Below are 19,339 nucleotides of genomic sequence, written 5' to 3'. Positions count from 1 at the left end.
TCTCTACCAAAAATACAAAAATTAGCTGGGTGTGGTGGTGCATGCCTGTAGTCCCAGCTACTCGGGAGGCTGAGGCAGGAAAATCACTTTAACCCAGGAGGCGGAGGTTTCAGTGAGCCAAGATCACGCCATTGCACTCCAGCCTGGGCAACAAGAGCAAAACTCCATCTCAATTGCTTGAATTCGGGAGGCAGAGGCTGCAGTGAACTGAGATCATGCCATAGGACTCTAGCTCTGGGTGACAGAGTAAGACTCCATCTCAGGAAAAATAAATAAATTAATTAATAAATTAATTCAATGTTTGATAGCACAGTAGGGTAACTATACTTAAAAATTATGTAATGGGCTGGCATGGTGGCTCACACCTGTAATCCCAGCACTGTGGAAGGCCGAAGTGGTGGGATTATAGGACTATTTGGGAGAACTGCTTGAAGCCACGAGTTCAAGACCAGTCTGGGCAACATGGTGAGAACCCGTTTCAACAAAAAATACAAACATTAGCCAGACATGGTGGTGTGCAGCTGTAGTACCAGCTACTCTGGAGGCTGAGGCCAGAGGACTGCTTTAGCCCAGGAATGTGAGGCTGCAATGGGCTATGGTGGCACCACTGCACTCCAGCCTGGGCAACAGAGTGAGACACTTGTCTCAAAAAAAAAAAAAAAAGGAAAAATTACTGATACAGGCAGCAGCTTGGATGGATCTCAAGGGCATTATGTTGGGTAAACAAAAGCCAACCTCAAAGATTACCAACTGTATGATCTATATACAAAATAAAATTATAGAAATGGAGATCTGATTAGCATATTCGTGTTTACTAGCGGTTAGGGATGGGGACTAGGAAGGTTCTGTAACTACTATAGAAGGGGCTCCTTTGTAATAAAGCAACAGTTCCATATCCTGAGGGTGGAGCTGATGAACACACCCATCAATGAATGTGGTAAAACTGCACAGAACCACACACACACACACACACACGCACGCACGCACGCATACACACAAATGAGCGCATGTAAAACTTGTAATCTGATTAGGTCTGTAGATTGCACTGACAGTTTCAAAACTGTACTATGGTTATATAAGATGTCACCACTGAAAGAACTTCAGTGATGGGCACACAGGATCTCTCTGTACCTTTTCTGGTTTCCTATATTATTTAAAAATAAAATATTTCAAAATAGAACGTATTTTTTAAGACCACATATTATATGGAATCAATACATGAAATGTCCAGAAAAGGGAATTTAGAGATAGAGGGCAGATCAGTGGTTGCTTGCAGCTTGGAGATAGAAGCAGGGATTGACTGCAAACAGGCACGACGGAACATTATGCAGTAAAAGAAATGTTCTAAAGCAGAAGTGTGGGGCTGGTTACACAACTTCGCAAATTTCCTTAAAAAAAAAATCACTCAATTGTACAGTGGCTGAATATTACAATATGTAAATTATACTTTAATAAAGCCATTTTAAAAAAATGCAATATACACACTCAGTTAAATGAGAATTCTCCAAAGGCCTCCTCAAGCAGTCTTACCTGAGATTCCTTTAATGCTTGCTTTCCCCACCAAATTGGGTTGGCATCAACTACAATAACCAGAAGATTCAATTCATCTTCTGAAAATATTAACAAGAAATAAAATTTAAAACATCAGCTGCATAAAAATGAATCAAAGCTAACATTTTGAATTCATAAATTAAATCCAGAGCACCACTATAAGCCTTAAATATTTATCACCTTCTAATTATGAGATTAACAGAAGACCCAGTTAAAGCTTTAAAGCTGGGCCGGGCAGGGTGGCTCACACCTGTAATCCCAGCACTTTGGGAGGCCGAGGCAGTCAGATCACAAGGTCAGAAGATCGAGACCATCCTGGCTAACACGGTGAAACCCCATCTCTACTAAAAATACAAAAAATTAGCCAGGCGTGGTGGTGGGCGCCAGTAGTCCCAGCTACTCGGCAGGCTGAGGCAGGAGAATGGCGTGAACCCAGGAGGTGGAGCTTGCAGTGAGCCGAGGTCGTGCCACTGCACTCCAGCCTGGGCTGGGTGACAAAGCGAGACTCCGTCTCAAAAAAAAAAAAAAATGTTTTAAAGCACAGTGAGCCCTTAGCAAGCTCTTGTCTACATCCTGAACCACTATATCTCTAACGCACTAAGTGTAAACTCCATTAGGGTGGGAATTTTTGTCTTTTTGTTCACTGCTTATCCTCATTCCTACCACACTGCCTAGCACACTGCAGCTGCTCAATAAATACCTACTGAACGAGGGCCAGGTGTGGTGGCACAGGCCTGTAGTCCCAGCACTTTGAGAGGCCAAAACAGGCAGATGGCTTGAGCTCAGAAGTTCGAGACCAGCCTGGGCAACATGGCAAAACCCTTTCTCTACTAAAAATACAAAAATTAGAGCCGGGCACGGTGGCTCACGCCTGTAATCCCAGTACTTTGGGAGGCCGAGGTGGGCGGATCACTTGAGGTCATGAGTTCAAGACCAGCCTGGCCAACATGGTAAGAAACCCCATCTTTACTAAAAATACACACACACAAAAAAAATTAGCTGGGCTTGGTGGCAAGCGCCTGTAACTCCAACTACTCGAGAGGCTGAGGCAGGAGAATCACTTGAACCTGGGAGGCGGAGGCTGCAGTGAGCCAAGATTGCACCATTGCACTCCAGCCTGGGTGACAGAGCAAGACTTCATCTTGGGGAAAAAAAAAAATAGCCAGGCGTGGTGGCACATGCCTGTAGTCCCAGTTACTCAGGAGGCTGAGGTGGGAGGATCGCTTGAGACCAGGAAGTCGAGGCTACAGTGAGCCATGTTCCTGCCAATGCACTCCAGCCTGGGAGACAGAATGAGACTCCGTCTGAAAAACAAAAAACAACAACAACAAAAAAACACCTGCTGCATTCTGAATGCCTGGTCAAGGACAGAAGGCACTGATTAACCAGTAGTAGGAATCCCAGTGGTAGAATTTCAGGAGCAAAAAATTAAAGGGAGGCTTAGATGTCAATTTGGCCCATACCCATCAAAGCATGTAGCAGCAAGGCCAATTGTAATTAAGAGTCACTTTTTAGGCCCGGCGCGGTGGCTCATGCCTGTAATCCCAGCACTTTGGAAGGCCAAGGCGGGCGGATCACAAGGTCAAGAGATCGAGACCATCCTGGCGAACACGGTGAAACCCCGTCTCTACTAAAAATACAAAAAAATTAGCCGGGCGTGGTGGTGGGCGCCTGTAGTCCCAGCTTCTCAGGGAGGCTGAGGCAGGAGAATGGTGTGAACCCTGGAGGTGACAGAGCTTGCAGTGAGCCGAGATCGCGCCACTGCACTCCAGCCTGGGGGACAGAGCGAGACTCCGTACCAAAAAAAAAAAAAAAAGAGTCACTTTTTAAAAGGTAAAAAAAAATCAGGCTGGGTGCAGTAGCTTAAGCCTGTAATCCCAGCACTTTGGGAGGCTAAGGTGGGCAGATCACCTGAGGTCAGGAGTTCAAGGCCAGCCTGGCCAACATTGTGAAACCCCGTCTCTACTAAAAATACAAGTATTAGCCAGGCATGGTGGCACATGCCTATAATTCCTGCTACTCGGGAGGCTGAGGCAGGAGAATCGCTTGAACCTGGGAGGCAGAGGTTGCTGTGAGCCAAGAGCGCGCCACTGCACTTCAGCCTGGGCGACAGAGCGGGACTCTGTCTCAAAAAAAAAAAGTAAAAAAACAGAGGGAAAAGCAATTCCTGCATCAAAATTTTACCATTAAGAGGAATTCTATTCTCTAAACAGGCTACAACACATTCATCATTTGTTTGGATTTTTTTTTTCTTTTTTTTTTTTTGAGACAGTCTTACTCTGTCACCCAGGCTGGAGTGCAGTGGCGTGATCTTGGCTCACTGCAAGCTCCGCCTCCCAGGTTCACACCATCCTCCCTGCCTCAGCTTCCCAAGTAGCTGGGACTCCAGGTTTAGCCCACCACCACACCTGGCTAATTTTTTGTATATTTTTTCTAGTAGAGACGGGGTTTCACCGTGTTAGCCAGGATGGTCTCGATCTTCTGACCTTGTGATCCGCCCGCCTCGGCCTCCCAAAGTGCTGGGATTACAGGCGTGAGCCACCGTGCCTGGCCTTTTTGAGTGTTTTTTTAAGAGATGGGGGTCTCGATAAACTGCCCAGGCTGGTTTTGAAATCCTGGGCTTGCGATCCTCCTGCGTCCGCCTCCCCAGTAGAGTAAGGACTACATGCATGCACCACCCCAAACACATTAGTCTTTCAACAACAGTGTTAAGATGTTGAGGATACTGGGTCCAATCCCTCAAAGAGACTATACTCTAATTGAGGTGACAGATAGACATACAAACCTGTGAGCACACACTGTTATGAAAGGCCCAGGACGCTCATTTTTTTATTTATGTATTTTTAAACAAATTTTTGAGACAAGGTCTCAAGGTTGGAGTACAGTATCACAAGTATAGCTCACTGCAGCCTTGACGTCCTGGGCTCAAGTGATCTTCCTGTCTCAGTCTCCCACATAACTGGGACAACAGACGTGCACTACCACATCCAGCTAAATTTTTTTTTTCTTTCGAGGTGGAATTTTGCTCTTGTTGATCAGGATGGAGTGCAATGGCGCGATCTCGGCTCACCACAACCTCCGCCTCCTGGGTTCAAGTGATTCTCCTGCCTCCGCCTCCTGAGTAGCCGGGATTACAGGCATGCGCCACCAAGCCTAGCTAATTTTGTATTTTTAGTAGAGATGGGGTTTCTCCATGTTGGTCAGGCTGGTCTCGAACTCTTGACCTCAAGTGATCTGCCTGCCTTGGCCTCCCAAAGTGCTGGGATTACAGGTATGAGCTACCGCGCCCAGCCACCCAGCTAATTTTTAAATTTTTGTAGAGATAGGGTCTCATTTTGTTGGCTAGGCTGGTCTCGAACTCCTGGGCTCAAGTGATCCTCCTACCTCGGCCTCCTAAAGTGTTGGGATTACAGGCGTGAGCTGCCGTGCCCGGCTCCAGGATGCTCATTTAATAGCAAAGAGCAGTAATGCCTTTCCTCCCTGCATACTTTCCTTCCTGCAGTCCTGTCTTCTACATTAGGATAATCTCCACCCTATATTTGATTTCTGCTTATTCAAATCCCAATTACTCCTCAAGGCCCCAAACCAAAGCAAACTCTTTCTTCTTCGTGACTCCCCTACCTCAGAGCAGAAGGAATACCAGCCTCCTCTGCACTAAGCACCGGAATCTGCAATCCCAAAATCCCATTCCATCCTGACAACCACCCAGCAAAGGACATTTTCCTGCCATTTTTCATCAATTATAAGACCACTCCCACCCCATGATTTTTACAACGAATAGTTGTTGACATCTGGATGGTATCCTTATCATTAAGATTAGTGGCATTTTTTCTTTCTTAGTGGTATATTAAATAATGGTACATCTCATAATCAATATTATCTTAGATTAGCTGAAATATGAAATATGGTATTCCTATTCTGCAAATGAAAGTAACGTGTCCTAAGTCACATATGGCCTGCTAACAAGTGGTAAGGCCAAAGCCCTGTTCTAAAGACAGATCTGCTTGACTATAAAGACTGTGGCTCTTCACTGCCCCACTGCCCACCTCTGACAACCCACAGCTCTCTCTTGTAATGGCACTTTGCACTTACTACTTCATTTTACAGTTAGTTGTGCTTCTGATCTCACTTCCCAGTCCTGCCCACTTAAGACTGTGGACTTCTTAAAAAACGATGGAATTTGCTAATCCTAGGATAAAATAATGTGTGTAAAACAGGACTGGTGTAGTGGCTCACGCTTGTAATCCCAACACTTTGGAAGGTCGAGGAAGAAAGATCACTTCAGCCCAGGAGTTTGAGACTAGCCTGGGCAAAATAGTGAGATCTTGTCTCTTTTTTTCTTTTTATTTTTGCGACGGAGTCTTGCTCTGTCGCCCAAGCTAGAGTGCAGTGACACGATCTCGGCTCACTGCAACCCCTGCCTCCTGAGTTCAAGCACTTTTCCTGCCTCAGCCTCCCAAGTAGCTGGGATTATAGGCGTGCACCACCTCGTCCAGCTAATTTTTTTGTATTTTTAGCAGAGACGGGGTTTCGTCATGTTGGCCAGGCTGGTCTCAAACTCCTGACCTCAAGTGATCCACCCACCTTGGCCTCCCAAAGTGCTGGGATTACAGGCGTGAGCCACTGTGCCCAGCCACCTTTTTTTTTTTTTTTAAATAGAAAAACCAAACAAAAAAATGTGTAAATCACACAACAAAGCACCTAGGACAGAAGCACTTAATACAACTGTGTCTGCCAGACAGAAAAAGTGTTGCCTGTAAAGAAAAGTGTGCATCTATACACCCACAATGTCCCTGTGAATTTCCTTCTTTAGTTCGCTACCTCATTTGTAGACAGAAGCAATGCCAGGCCTGCCTCTCTCACAGGGTTGTGGTACGGTTTCACATCAATTAAGAGAGGATGGACAATTATTACAGTTCCTGAAAGGGCTCCCCTATCTCTATTCTTGCTCCCCACAGTCCATTTTCCACACAACAGCTACAGTGATCTTTTAAAATTGCAAACCAGATCATAACACTTCCTGGCTTAAAACTCCACAATGTCTTTGTCTTGCACCTAAAAATAAAGCCTAATTTCTCTAAAACGGCCAATAAGGCCCTGCATGACCTGAAACCGGCTGGTTCTCTGATCTCATCCCTCTAGCCTCCTTTTTCTTCAAGACATCTGACTGTGTATGTGGCAGCTAATGTATGAATGGGTCTCCCCACCATCCTCTACCTACAAGCTCTCCATTCCTCCCTTCTCGGTGTAACTTGTAACTCTGCCACAGGGCCCTTGCACTTAAAGTGCACTTTCCCAGAACTTCACACAATCATTTGAGTCGGTTTCAATATCCTGCATTTTTCCTTGGCCCTGATTAAAACAGAGCCTCCTCAAAGTCACAATGTACTATTGTAACTAGGACCGTATTATTACATGATCTTCATAGCTCTTTTCATCCTTTGAAAAATAATTTAGTTTTAAATTTTTTATTGACGAGGTCATGCCCTGTCACCCATGCTGGGAGCAGTGCTCCGATCATAGCTCACTGAAGCCTCGAACTCCTGGGCTCAAGTGATTCTCCCGCCTCACCCTCCCGAGTAGCTGGGACCACAGACACGCGCCCGGCTAATTATTTTATTTTTCTGTAGAGATGGGGTCTGGCTGTGTTGCCCAGGCAGGTCTCGAACTCCCGGCTTCAAGCGATTCTCCCGCCTCGGCCTCCCAAAGTGCTGGGATTACAGGCCTAATCCACCCGGGTGTGACCCGGCCGAAATTATTTTTATTTATTGTCGTCTGTTTCACCCAGTAGACTGTAACCTCCACTAAGGCCCCTGTCTGTCACGATCCCTGCTACAATCCAATAAATAATGCCTGCACACAGGAGGCGATCCAAAAATATTTACTGAATGAATGACTGAATGCCTTGGCTACTCCTCTAAAGACCAAACGGGTTCTATCCAGCCCAAAAGACACACTCCATCTGGCCGGTCATAGCCGGATCGAGCCCGCCGAGCCCCGGAGTCGAACTCCGCCCTGCAGGGTCCTCACCGTCTGAAACCATGGCTGTCCCAGCACCTCAGCGAAGAACAAGCGGTGGTCAGGCGAGCGCCTCAAACGCTGCGCAGCCCAACATCCGGCGCCGCCGAGTGACGCACAAGGTGCTTTGACTCATGCCAGCCCCCTAAGCTGCGGAAGTGGAGTGCGGAGGTGCGCCGGTTGCGGGGTACGGAAGTGCGCCACGGCAGTGCGCCGGAAGTGTGGTGCGGGGGTGTGCGGTGCGCTGTCAGACTGGCTGGGAGGCGGCGCGGCCGGCGGACCCGTTCAAGACAGCGCGGGCGGCTCGGGTGCCCTGGGGCTCCGCCGCAGGAGGACGCCATGGACGACAAGGGTAAATCAGGACAGGCCAGGGCTGCTAGGCTACAGCAGAGCCGTTCAGGGGTCCCCCCAACCTCTCACATCCAGGCTGAGCTCCCGAAGAGATTTCTTTTGAACTTCAGGCTGCTTCACTGGATGTGTTTCCTCGAGTCACAACTAAATCCCCCGCGCTGCTCTTGTTTTCAGGGATGCGCCCTGACGGTATTTGCAGGCACCCCTCCCACACATACGCTCCTTCCCGGTGCCTGTCTCCAGAAGGGCCTTCGCAGTTTCGATTTCCTTATATGTGAAATAGGAGTAAGACTCCCTGCCTTGTTGGATCTGTCATTAAAATTAGAATGAGTAAGGCATATTTGATGTGCTCATCTAGTATGCTTATTAAGTGAAACACAAGGGCAAACTAAGATACTTTTCATGTAAAGAAATAAAGGGGAGTGGGTGGAACTCCATATGTATTTGTAACATATATGTGTATGTGAATAGACTTGTATTAGCATAGACTGACTGGAGGGGTGCAGGAGAAATTGGCAAGGTGGTTGACTTTGGGATCCTCTCAGATCTTAGGGCCAAGGATGCTGAAGAGAGAATGACTTTTCATCATCATTTACTCGGGCTTAATTTTTAGGCCTTGCACACCAGTAGCTTTTTCAAAATAATAAAGAGCTCTTGCAAACAGCAAAGTGGTGTTTTCTCTATTCCTATCAACGTTTATTGCATCCCTGAAACTAAATACCCTAAAAAGAAAGTATTTTTTAAATTATTTGCTTCTTAAAAAGTCAGCAGTCATTAACAAGCTCTCTTGCCTTACATGCTGCTAAATGAATTAGATGAATCGCTTTTTTCACTTTTTCCAGAGTTAATTGAATACTTTAAGTCTCAGATGAAAGAAGATCCTGACATGGCCTCAGCAGTGGCTGCCATCCGGACGTTGCTGGAGTTCTTAAAGCGAGATAAAGGTATAGAGAGTCATCTGTTAACATTCTGGGATTTAGGAAAGTCTTTTTTTAAAAAAACGAGACGGAGTCTCGCCCTGTCGCCCAGGCTGGAGTGCACTGGTGCAATCTTGGCTTACTGCAACCTCCGCCTCCTGGGTTCAAGCAATTCTCCTGCTTCAGCCTCCTCAGTAGCTGGGACTACAGGCGCACGCTGCCATGCCTGGCTAATTTTTTTGTATTTTAGAGACAGGGTTTCACCATGTTACCCAGGCTGATCTCGAACTCCTGAGCTTAGGCAATCTGCCTGCCTTGGCCTCCCAAAGTGTTAGGATTACAGGCGTGAGCCACTGTGCTCGGCCCTTTTTTTTTTTTTTTTTTTTTTTTGAGACAGGTTTGCTCTTGTCTCCCAGGCTGGAGTGCAGTGGCACGATCTTGGCTTACTGCAACTTCTGCCTCTCAAGTTCAAGTGATTCTCTTGCCTCAGCCTTCCGAGTAGCTGGGATTACAGGTATGCACTATCACACCTGGCAAATTTTTTTATTTTATTTTTAGTGGAGACGGGGTTTCACCATGTTGGCCACACTGGTCTTAAATCCTGACCTCAGGTGATCTGTCCGCCTCGCCCTCCCAAACTGCTGGGATTACAGGCATGAGCCTGTGTTCGGCCAGGAAATTCTTCTCATGACTTTTGGAAATGTAGAAAGTGAGAGATGCATGTTTGTCTGCATAAAGTAGTACAGCTCCAAGCTCAGTTTCTGCCTTCATTTCAGACTTTTCAATCTGGAGAGAGCCCTTACATTGTCATTAAAAGGATCCCTATCATAAGTGAAATATACTTTGAATCAAGAGTGACTATTTTATATTGTGTTAACTATGATGCTTAAATTACAGTAGCAGTTCAGCTTTATAAGTGTTTATTAGGCCTCCACCTTGTGCCAGATTCTGTACAGATGTTACAGGGAATGTTCCAGAATAAATTCTGGTATTAGTATTATTTATTGTGATCCCCTAATTCAGCACCCTAAACGTTAGCATCTAGGTATAGCATGAAATCTTGTATAGGCAAAATAATAATAAGGCCTTTAATCTGAAGGGCAGGCCTAGAGACGCTTGTCTCTAAGGCAACCTCCAGTGTCTTCCCATTGTTCTTAAAATAACATCCAAACAACCTTAGCCTCACCCATACCACCTTGCAGAACTCATCTGCCGTTGCTACTCAATGTGTTTCCATGCCTCAGCCTCCCAAAGTGCTTGGGATTACAGGCGTGAGCCACCATGCCTGGCCACCCGGCTTTATTTCTATGTGTGCTTGTTTACTATCCGCTTCCTCTATTAGAATCAAAACTCCATCAGATCATAACCCTAGGGGCCTGTCTTGTTCACTGATATATTCCTCTTATCTAGAACAGTGCCTGGTATAGAGTATGTACCTAATAAATGTTCATTGAATGAATGAATGAATTGAAGACACAGGTCGGGGCTGTGGTCCTAATGTGAACATCACATTCCTTGGATCATTCCAGGGGAGACAATCCAGGGCCTGAGGGCGAATCTCACCAGTGCCATAGAAACCCTGTGTGGTGTGGACTCCTCTGTGGCAGTGTCCTCTGGCGGGGAGCTCTTCCTCCGCTTCATCAGCCTTACCTCCCTGGAATACTCCGTAAGCACCTGCTCTCCCTGGGGTTACCTTTCTACTTCTCCATTTAGTGACAGACATTCTCAGCATTACCTGGATCTTCCCTGTCCCCTCATTTTGCTCTTTTCTTCCTAGGATTACTCCAAATGTAAAAAGATCATGATTGAGCGGGGAGAACTTTTTCTCAGAAGAATATCACTATCAAGAAACAAAATTGCAGATCTGTGCCATACTTTCATCAAAGATGGAGCGGTGAGTGGATAACCATCATGCGTGCTAAGGAGGAGCAAGGGCTTCGAGTCTGACTGCCTGGGGTAAAATCCAGGCTTTGGCATTCATTTGCTGTGGAGCCTTGGACAGGTTACTTAACCTCTCTGCACAGCTTTCTCATCTGTTCAATAAGGGTGAGAATAGTACCTACCTCCTAGGGTTGTGAGGATTAAATGAGGCAGGACGTGTAACGGGCAAAGGGTGTGAGGGCTTGGTATTGTGTCTGGCACTTAGTAAGTGCCACGTGAATGTAGATCTTGTTATTAGAGACGGTTGTCATTGTAAACAGGCAGAGAGGGACAGTGGGACAGCATGTGTGATTCTTGATTTAATACAGTGTTTTACTAAAGAAGTATTTTTATGATTGTGTATGTAGTAAATCTGAATTAACACAGAACAGCTCTTGTCACGGGTTAACACTGAGGACTTTCTTAGTGAAGGTTAGCAATAAAGGGAGATTGAGGGAAATTTTCTTGTTAACTTCATTTTAGATGCTATTACAGAGATGTAAAGCTGCTCAGTGTTTATAAGTGAGGAAAGACAGGAGGTGCAAGTTGAGCCATCTCCCAGCACAGGTGCAGTGAAACTTTCATAATGCCCCTCCCGCCAGCATACGTCCTTTTGCTACCTCGGCCTCCCCTGACCATAAAATTACTTACTTGCATTTTGACTCTTAAATCTTGTCCTCCATTTTATTAGCCCCTTCCCAACCTTTGACATTTGTTATTAAATAAATGGCATAATAGATGTGAGTGAAACTTGTTCAAAAGCCAGTTGCAAACAAAGCCTTTTTTGGGCAAGTGGAGGCAAGGTTGTGACTTCCTTTCACTGGGGCCTTCTCCTTCCACAGACCTGCTGTGCCATCAGTATTGTGCAGGTTTCGTTTGCTCTAGTGTAGTGTGATACATGTGTACTTCACCTGCAGTCACCTACTCAGGACTGATTTAGACAAAATTCATAGCAGAGCTGCTCAGATTTGAAAGTGCAGAGGAGTCAGGTGGGGTCTTATTAAATGCAGATTGGGATTCAGTGGGTTTGGGCTAGGGCCCAGGAAGCTGCCTTTCTAACAGGTTCTCAGGTGAGACCCAGAAAGGAGCTAGAGAGCTGGTTCTGCCCTCTTGTCTTACTCTGTCTTCTGCACTCTTCCACAGAAAAGAGGTTATGGAGGCTGGGCATGGTGGCTTATGCCTGTAATCCCAGCACTTTGGAAAGCCAAGACGGGCAGATTGCTTGAGTCCAGGAGTCCAAGACCAGCCCGGGCAACATGGCAAAACCTCATCTCTACTAAAAATACAAAAACTTAGCCAGGCGTGGTGGCACAATCCTGTGGTCCCAGCTACTCGGGGGCCTGAGGTGGGAGAATCACCTGAACCCAGGAAGTTGCGGCTGCAGTGAGCTATCATACCACTGCATTCCAGCCTGGGCAACAGGAGTGAGATCCTGTCTCACCAAGAAAAAAAAAAAAAAAGAAAGAAAGAAAAGAGGTTATGGGCCCACTGCAGTGGCTTATGTGTGTAATCGTAGCCAGAGGTTCGCTTGAGGCCAGGAATTCAACACTAGCCTGAGCAACATAGGGAGAGAGGCCCTATTTCTACAAAAAATAACATAAATTAGCTAGTCATAGTGCTGCACATCTGTAGTCCCAGCTACTGGGGTGGCTGAGGTGGGAGGATCACTTGAGCCCACGATGTCAAGGCTACAGTGAGCCATGAACACTCCACTGCACTCCAGCCTAGGCATCAGAGCAAGACTTTGGCTCAAGAAAGAAAAGAAATTATGCATAAGTGTCGACATGTTGCATCCATGCCACAGACAGGTTGTGATTACCCCAAACAGTTTATAAATTCAAAAAAATTAGCCATCATTTCAAAATTGGATTTTTGGCCCCTGTAAGCAAAACTGTCACCTCGTCTGGCAATCATGGGGCCACATGACGACAGCTAGGGCTGAGGAGTCCTGGCCCTCCTTAGCCTTTTCTTTTTGAGACAGGGTCTCAGTCTGTTGCCCAGACTAGAGTACACTGGCATGATTACGGCTCATTGCAGCCTCAACCTCCCAGGCTCGAGTGATCCCCCCACCTTAGCCTCCCAAGTAGCTGGGACTATAGGCACATGCCGCTGCATCCAGCTAATTTTTTTTGTTGTTATTTTTTGTAGAGATGGGGTATTGCCAAGTTGCCCAGACTGGTTTTGAACTCCTGGGCTCAAGCAGTCCTCCAACCTTGGCCTCCCAAAATGCTGGGAGTACAGGTGTGAGCCAGCACACCCAGCCTTCCGTAGCCTTTTCGCTTTGCTGCTGACCCCACCCAACCTGCTGCAGTGACTTCTGCTACCTACCTGGTTCCCGTAGGCCTGAGTGTGCAAACCATGTCTTAGAAATAGGGAAACCAACCTAAGGGAACCTCATGGAGCCTTCAGCTATCCAGGCTTTTGTATCCTTTGGGTAACACTGTGTGGGAGTTCCATTTCTGCACCTGCTATGGGATGTGAGACCTGGCAGAAACTTTTTCAGCTTGCAAATGGGATGGAAACTGTACCATCAGGTCTCCTTTCTGGTTGTGGTTGATTTGTGAGAAAGTGTACAGAGACGCTTAGGGTGTCGGGAACACGCGCCGCAGTGCAGAGGGTGTGAGTGAGCAGCAAGGAGCCTGGCCCTTTGACGAAGCTTTCTTGGTCCACAGACAATATTGACTCACGCCTACTCCAGAGTGGTCCTGAGAGTCCTGGAAGCAGCCGTGGCGGCCAAGAAGCGATTTAGTGTATACGTCACAGAGTCACAGCCTGATTTGTCAGGGCAAGTACCTTTCTGTTCAGTTATGTGCCCAGCCATCATCGTACACAGCAAACTGCAGATTAGAGTCCAACAGAATCAGAACCAGAATGTGCCCCCAACTTGCCAGCAGTCAGCATTGCCTTTCATTGTACCTTTTCCTGCCTTTGGAATAAAAATCACTGAATTTGCAGCAGGTCACAGTATAGGATCTAGGGGTTTCACTTAAGTAGTTAACGCTGTGGTAGAGCAGAGATTTATTGATGAAAGATTTTTGTCAAGGAATAGGTAACTCACATCTCCCTCTCTCTAGACGATAATAAAAGCAAAACTTTCTCCTTTTTTCCTGTATTTACATCTCTTACCCAGAGTCTCTAAGAGTATAGTTTTCCAAAAATACTTCTTTCTAAAAAACCCAAATTCTTGTTTCCTTACTCCAAAGTCTTGGGATCTGCCCCTTAACCCATTAGTATTAATGTGAGTTTCAAGCAAACATCCACTGTCCACATTAAGTGATTCATCATACATCACTGTGGGACTGTCTTGTACTTCCTCTAACATTCTAAAAATGTATGTCATCTTCAGTAAGAAAATGGCTAAAGCCCTCTGCCACCTCAACGTCCCTGTCACTGTGGTGCTAGATGCTGCTGTCGGGTGAGTGCCCATCTTCCCCAGCCATCATCACCTCCCCCACCCCACACTGGCTCACAGCAGGGTTTTCAGATTGAAAGTTTGAGTCCCATTCATAAAACCACAGCAGGCAGCGTCCTGCTTCTTAATTAATAGCTGCCCTGAACCAGCAAGCTTGTTATGAGGCTGTGATAGCATACAAAGAAGACAGAGCTGTAGGATGTTGGGGAGAGTGGGAGTTGTGTCTATAGCTTTATGGCTGTAAGTGTGAGTGCGTTTTTTTGTTTATTTGTTTTTGTTTTGTTTTGGGGGGTTTTTTTTGTTTTTTTTTTTTGAGACGGAGTCTTACTCTGTCACCCAGGCTGGAGTGCAGTCGCCGGATCTCAGCTCACTGCAAGCTCCGCCTCCCAGGTTCAAGTGATTCTCCTGTCTCAGCCTCCCAAGTAACTGGGATTACTGGTGCATGCCACCATGCCAGGTTAATTCTTTTGTATTTTTAGTAGAGGTGGGGTTTCACCACGTTGGCCAGGCTGGTCTCGAACTCCTCACCTCAGGTGATCTGCCCGCCTCAGCCTCCCAAAGTGCTGGGATTACAGGCATGAGCCACCACGCCCGGCCAGTGTGAATGCATTTTAAGAGCAAAGTACAAAGGTCAGTTGGGATCAGCAGAGGGTAATCAGGGCCTCTGTTTCTGTGAAGAGCTGGCTGTCCTCAGTGGCATGCTGGGATGCTTTGTCTCACCTAGAAGATGCAGCTTCCGTGGCAAAGCCAAGGTCACATGTTCCTGGGATTGTCAGTGTATTTCACAAGAGAAAACAAGAGTAATGATCTCTTGGAATGAAAACAAAATAGATGATTAAGGAAATTAGGAATGTGTTCAAAAGTAAGCATTTTGAGGAATTCTTCTAATTGCTCATTTTAGAAACTAAATTGGCCTTCATCCTACCAGAAAGATTCTTAAGTTTGGGCACAGCGGCTCATACCTGAGGCAGGCGGATCGCTAGAGTGCAGGAGTTGGACACCAGCCTGGGCAATACCCATCGCTACAAAAAAATACAGAAATTAGCTGGGCATGGTAGTGTATGCTGTGGTCCCAGCTACCTGGGAGGCTGAAATGGGAGGATCACTTGAGCCTAAGAGGTAGAAGTTTGGTCTGAGATCATGCCACTGCACTCTAGCGTGGGCAACAGAGTGAGACCTTGTCTCAAAAAAAAAAAAAAAAGAAAGATTTTTAAATTGCATCACATCAGATTTTAAAATTTTGTTTGGTTTGAACTGAAGTAGAACAGAAAGTAGAGGATACCACACTTGGAAAGATGACTGCTGTGTCAGGACATTCTTGCTTCAGTTACACACATATGTACGTGTGCATGCCCCGGGCGGCAGTGTGAAGTGTATGTCTCATTGTAGTGTCATGAACAAAAAACGCCCCTGGTAACAATGCCAGGGGTCTATCGTGTGTTAAGCGCTCTTTAAAAAAAAAAGTAGTTATGGGAGGAACTTACCTTCATAGAAATGGAATATTGATCTTTGCAGATGATGATGCTACTCGTTAGAGACAAGAAAATAAAGCATGAAAAGCTTTTTTTCCCCTTAGCTACATCATGGAGAAGGCAGATCTTGTCATAGTTGGTGCCGAAGGAGTTGTTGAAAATGGAGGAATTATTAACAAGGTAAGAGCGTCAGTTCTCCCCAGTTCCCTGCTCAAGACTTGGAGGTGTCTTGCTGACCTAGGACACCACAGCAGTGTTGTTGATTACAGTTCCTTCTAGAAGCCCTCCTTCACTTCAGGACTTCATCATGGTGTATTGAGTTGTTGCCCAGTTCCCATAACTCATAGCAATGGTCAGTCCAGTTTTGGTCAAATCTTTCTTCTTTTTAGGTTGGTCTGCATAAATGAAGACAATGTAATTTGGTCAGGTGTGATGGCTGATACCTATAATCCTAGCAATTCAAGAGGCCAGGGTGGGAGGATCACTTGAGGCCTTGAGTTTAAGACCAGCCTGGGCAACATAGTGAAACCCTGTCTCTACAAAAAATTAGAAAAATTAGCTGGGCGTGGTGGTGCTTACTTGTAGTTCCACCTGCCGAGGAAGCTGAGGCAGGGGTATCACTGGAGTCCAGGAATTTGAGATTGCAGTAAGTTATGATTACACCACTGCATTCCAGCCTGGGCGATGGTGAGATCCTGTCTCAGAAAAAAAAAAAAAAAAGTGTAATTTATATTTAATTTATACAAAATTGGCTTGAATTGGAATTGGGGTTTGGTTTTTATTTTTTAATTCTTTATGTGTACATTTTATTCTTTATCATACATATACACATAATAAAAACATACAAATATTTATTTTTAAAATACTATTTGTATATTTACATATAAAGTATGTATGTATAAAATATGTGTATTTATATGTAAATATTTTATATATTTTTAAATAGAGATACGTTCACTCTGTTGGCCAGGCTGTAGTGTAGTTCAGTGGTCATAGCTTACTGCAGTCTTGAACTCCTAGCCTGAAGCAACCCTTCCACTTCTCAAAGTGCTAGGATTACAGGCGTGAGCCACTGTGGCCAGCCTGTCGTTTGTTTTCATTTTAATTGAGCACATTTGACCTCCGTTTTTTATTACAATTTCTCTCTCCATTATTTAATTTAGAAAGGCTTTATGAAAGCTTTTTTTAGTTAAAATATATATAACATAAGGCCGGGCGTGGTGGCTCACACCCATAATCCCAACACTTTGGGAGGCTGAGGCAGGCAGACCACCTGAGGTCAGGAATTTGACACCAGCCTAGCCAACATGGTGAAACCCCATGTCTACTAAAAATACAAAAAATTAGCTGGGCATGGTGGCGGGCACCTGTAATCCCAGCTACTTGGGAGGTTGAGGCAGGAGAATCGCTTGAACCTGGGAGGTGGAGGTCTGCAGAGTGTTGAGTCACATAACTGTATATTTAACTTTGAGAAACTAATGATTTTCCACAGCAGCTGCACTACTTTACATTCCCACTAGCAAAGCAAAGGTTCCAGTTTCTCTACATCCTTGCCAACACTTGTTTTTTTAAATTTTTTTGTTTTGAGATGGAGTTTCACTCTTGTTGCTCAGGCTGGAGTGCAATGGCACAACCTTGGCTCACTGTAACCTCCGGCCCCCCGGGTTCAAGCGAGTCTCCTGCCTCAGCCTCCCTAGTAGCTGGGATTACAGGCGCCACGCCCCCCACCCCACCATGCCCAGCTAATTTTTCATATTTTTAGTAGAGATGGGGTTTCCCTATGTTGGCCAGCTGGGTCTCAAACTCCTGACCTCAGGTGATCCACCTGCTTCGGCCTCCCAAAATGCTGGGATACAGGTGTGCGCCACTGAGCCCAGCCTGCTTTTCTGTGGCTTCTCCTTCGGATGCACTCTAGAGCTCATCCATTCCATTTCCTGCCTTCCCAGATTGGAACCAACCAGATGGCTGTGTGTGCCAAAGCACAGAATAAACCTTTCTATGCGGTTGCAGAAAGTTTCAAGTTTGTCCGACTCTTTCCACTAAACCAGCAAGACGTCCCAGATAAGTTTAAGGCAAGAGTTTTACATATTTGAAGGGGTACTAACATCTAAACAGAAACTTTTGGAAATTGTAGTCCTAAGAATGTTCCAGTAGTTTTTTCACTTCCTATTGCTACTTTCCGCAACACTTGTAATACAGAGATAAATTGGTGGCTGGACTCACACATTTGTCCCTAGCATTTCAGTCTTTCAGTCTCTTTAAGTAGCACCATAGATGGGTGGAGAGGAAGCCAGAAGCTGGTGGTTAAGTCCCAGCTTTGGGCTCAACTGAGGTCAGCTCCCTTCACCACAACTTATAAACTGTGCGAGTTGAGGCAAGTCCTTTCAGCCTCTGAACCTGTTTCCTTGTCTGTCAGATGGCACAGCAGTATCTGACAGGGTCATGAGGATTCTAAGATAGTCTTAGCACAGTCCCTGGCACGCTGCAAGCTGTCTGTTGTGACTCTCAATCATACTTTGAGGGGTCTGGAGAAGTTAATCCGGCATGAGAATGAGGGGACACGTGATTTAAGTTTGTTACACTACAGCTCTTGGCCAGCACGCCGCCATGATCTGGCTTATGGCCACAACTCTGCCCTCCTCTCCAGTGTCCTGCATAGCTAGCTTCTCCCATTTTCAGAGAGCAGTCTCAGGAAGTAGCACACTGATCACTCACGCCAAGGCCCCACCAGTATGGAGCCCTAAACATTCAGTGCCGACTAATGTGTACTTCTCTCCTCAGTATAAAGCAGATACTCTCAAGGTCGCACAGACTGGACAAGACCTCAAAGAGGAGCATCCGTGGGTCGACTACACTGCCCCTTCCTTAATCACTCTGCTGTTTACAGACCTGGGCGTGCTGACACCCTCAGCAGTCAGCGATGAGCTCATCAAGCTCTATTTGTAACCTGTGGGCCCTTTCCTGCCAAGGTGCAGCTTCTGTAGTTGAGGCTGAGGCAGGGTGAGTAGCTGCTTGACACCCCAGTGAGCCAGGCCAAACCTGAGATGCGTTTTAATGAAGATTTATGGAGTAAGGACTTAAAATCATACATCTTGGAGAACCTTTCGTATTCATTTCAGTCCCATCTAAAAATGTGTCAGTTATTCTAAATCCCAACCTAAATTGTTCTTCTGGTTTCTAGAAACTTTCCTTTTCAGTTTCCAGAAATACAAGTTAGATAATTGGCTACTTAACTGATGAAAGATGAGCCCAAGTCCATCTCTCCTCATCCTCCCCTGCACTTGACTGATCTGCCAAAAGCATGCGAGATGCAGGGGAAAAGCAGCCACACCCCTCTGCCACAAACGACCAACAGCTGGTCAGGACGTTACACGCGGTGCCTTGTAAGAGGCAAGAAACACTTGCCGAATCTGCGTCTGGCTTCCAGTGGTAAGCACATTCCTCAGCAGGATCAAGCCAAACAGGAAAAACTGTACCAAGAGAACATGAGGCGGGCAGAAACATTTAGCAACAGTATTCTGCATGGCTCACTGCTTAAGAAAATGCCTTCTGGAATATTTGTAAACTAAAGTTCTGTATGTGTAAGAGATGTTTAAATATGTTTGGGTCCTAAACAGCTTTTTAAAATTATACTTGGGAACAACTTCAGCATCTTTTCAAATAAACTCTATGATAAAGACTTTGATGTGGTGTTGTGT

At 45.8% G+C, this 19,339-nt stretch overlaps 2 protein-coding genes across 7 annotated transcripts in view; one reads left to right on the top strand and one right to left on the bottom strand.

Annotated features, from left to right (window-relative positions):
* Positions 1-7,715, bottom strand: part of GTF2H3 (general transcription factor IIH, polypeptide 3, 34kDa) — a 28,150-nt gene extending 20,435 nt beyond the window's left edge. For 3 of the 5 annotated variants that reach the window (XR_001006990.1, XM_011988862.1, XM_011988864.1), the window contains exons 1-2: positions 7,582-7,715; positions 1,531-1,610 (exon numbers count right to left, since the gene is read on the bottom strand). Coding sequence is in view for 2 of the 5 variants with exons in the window: in XM_011988862.1 (XP_011844252.1) it covers positions 1,531-1,610; positions 7,582-7,594 (93 nt within the window). In the remaining 3 variants the exon portion in view is untranslated. The remainder of the gene's footprint in view (positions 1-1,530; positions 1,611-7,581) is intronic. The other 2 variants (XM_011988865.1, XM_011988863.1) reach the window with 2 other exon arrangements.
* On the top strand, positions 7,685-19,321 carry EIF2B1 (eukaryotic translation initiation factor 2B, subunit 1 alpha, 26kDa). Of its 2 annotated transcripts, none has more exons than XM_011988866.1 (9): positions 7,685-7,921; positions 8,763-8,864; positions 10,367-10,503; positions 10,615-10,731; positions 13,430-13,542; positions 14,104-14,172; positions 15,746-15,821; positions 17,588-17,713; positions 18,423-19,321. In XM_011988866.1, exons 1-9 carry the CDS (start codon positions 7,909-7,911, stop codon positions 18,585-18,587), a joined length of 918 nt encoding a protein of 305 aa, XP_011844256.1. In that variant the 5' UTR covers positions 7,685-7,908; the 3' UTR covers positions 18,588-19,321. The 2 variants fall into 2 exon arrangements, with proteins under 2 accessions (XP_011844256.1, XP_011844258.1); XM_011988868.1 differs by having other exon boundaries at positions 13,430-13,546; positions 14,108-14,172.
* Positions 19,322-19,339: the final 18 nt, after the last annotated feature.

This window comes from Mandrillus leucophaeus, unplaced genomic scaffold (genome assembly GCF_000951045.1).
Source record: "Mandrillus leucophaeus isolate KB7577 unplaced genomic scaffold, Mleu.le_1.0 Scaffold34, whole genome shotgun sequence".
Lineage (NCBI taxonomy): Eukaryota > Metazoa > Chordata > Mammalia > Primates > Cercopithecidae > Mandrillus > Mandrillus leucophaeus.
Note: the sequence above shows the minus strand (reverse complement) of the source record. Positions and strands in the feature narration are given on the sequence as shown.

Excerpts from the sequence above, each read along its gene's own strand:
- EIF2B1 (XM_011988866.1), top strand. Across the intron at positions 14,173-15,745 it reads GTGCTAGATGCTGCTGTCGG|CTACATCATGGAGAAGGCAG; the intron begins GTGAGTGCCCAT and ends TTTTCCCCTTAG. Across the intron at positions 17,714-18,422 it reads ACGTCCCAGATAAGTTTAAG|TATAAAGCAGATACTCTCAA; the intron begins GCAAGAGTTTTA and ends TTCTCTCCTCAG.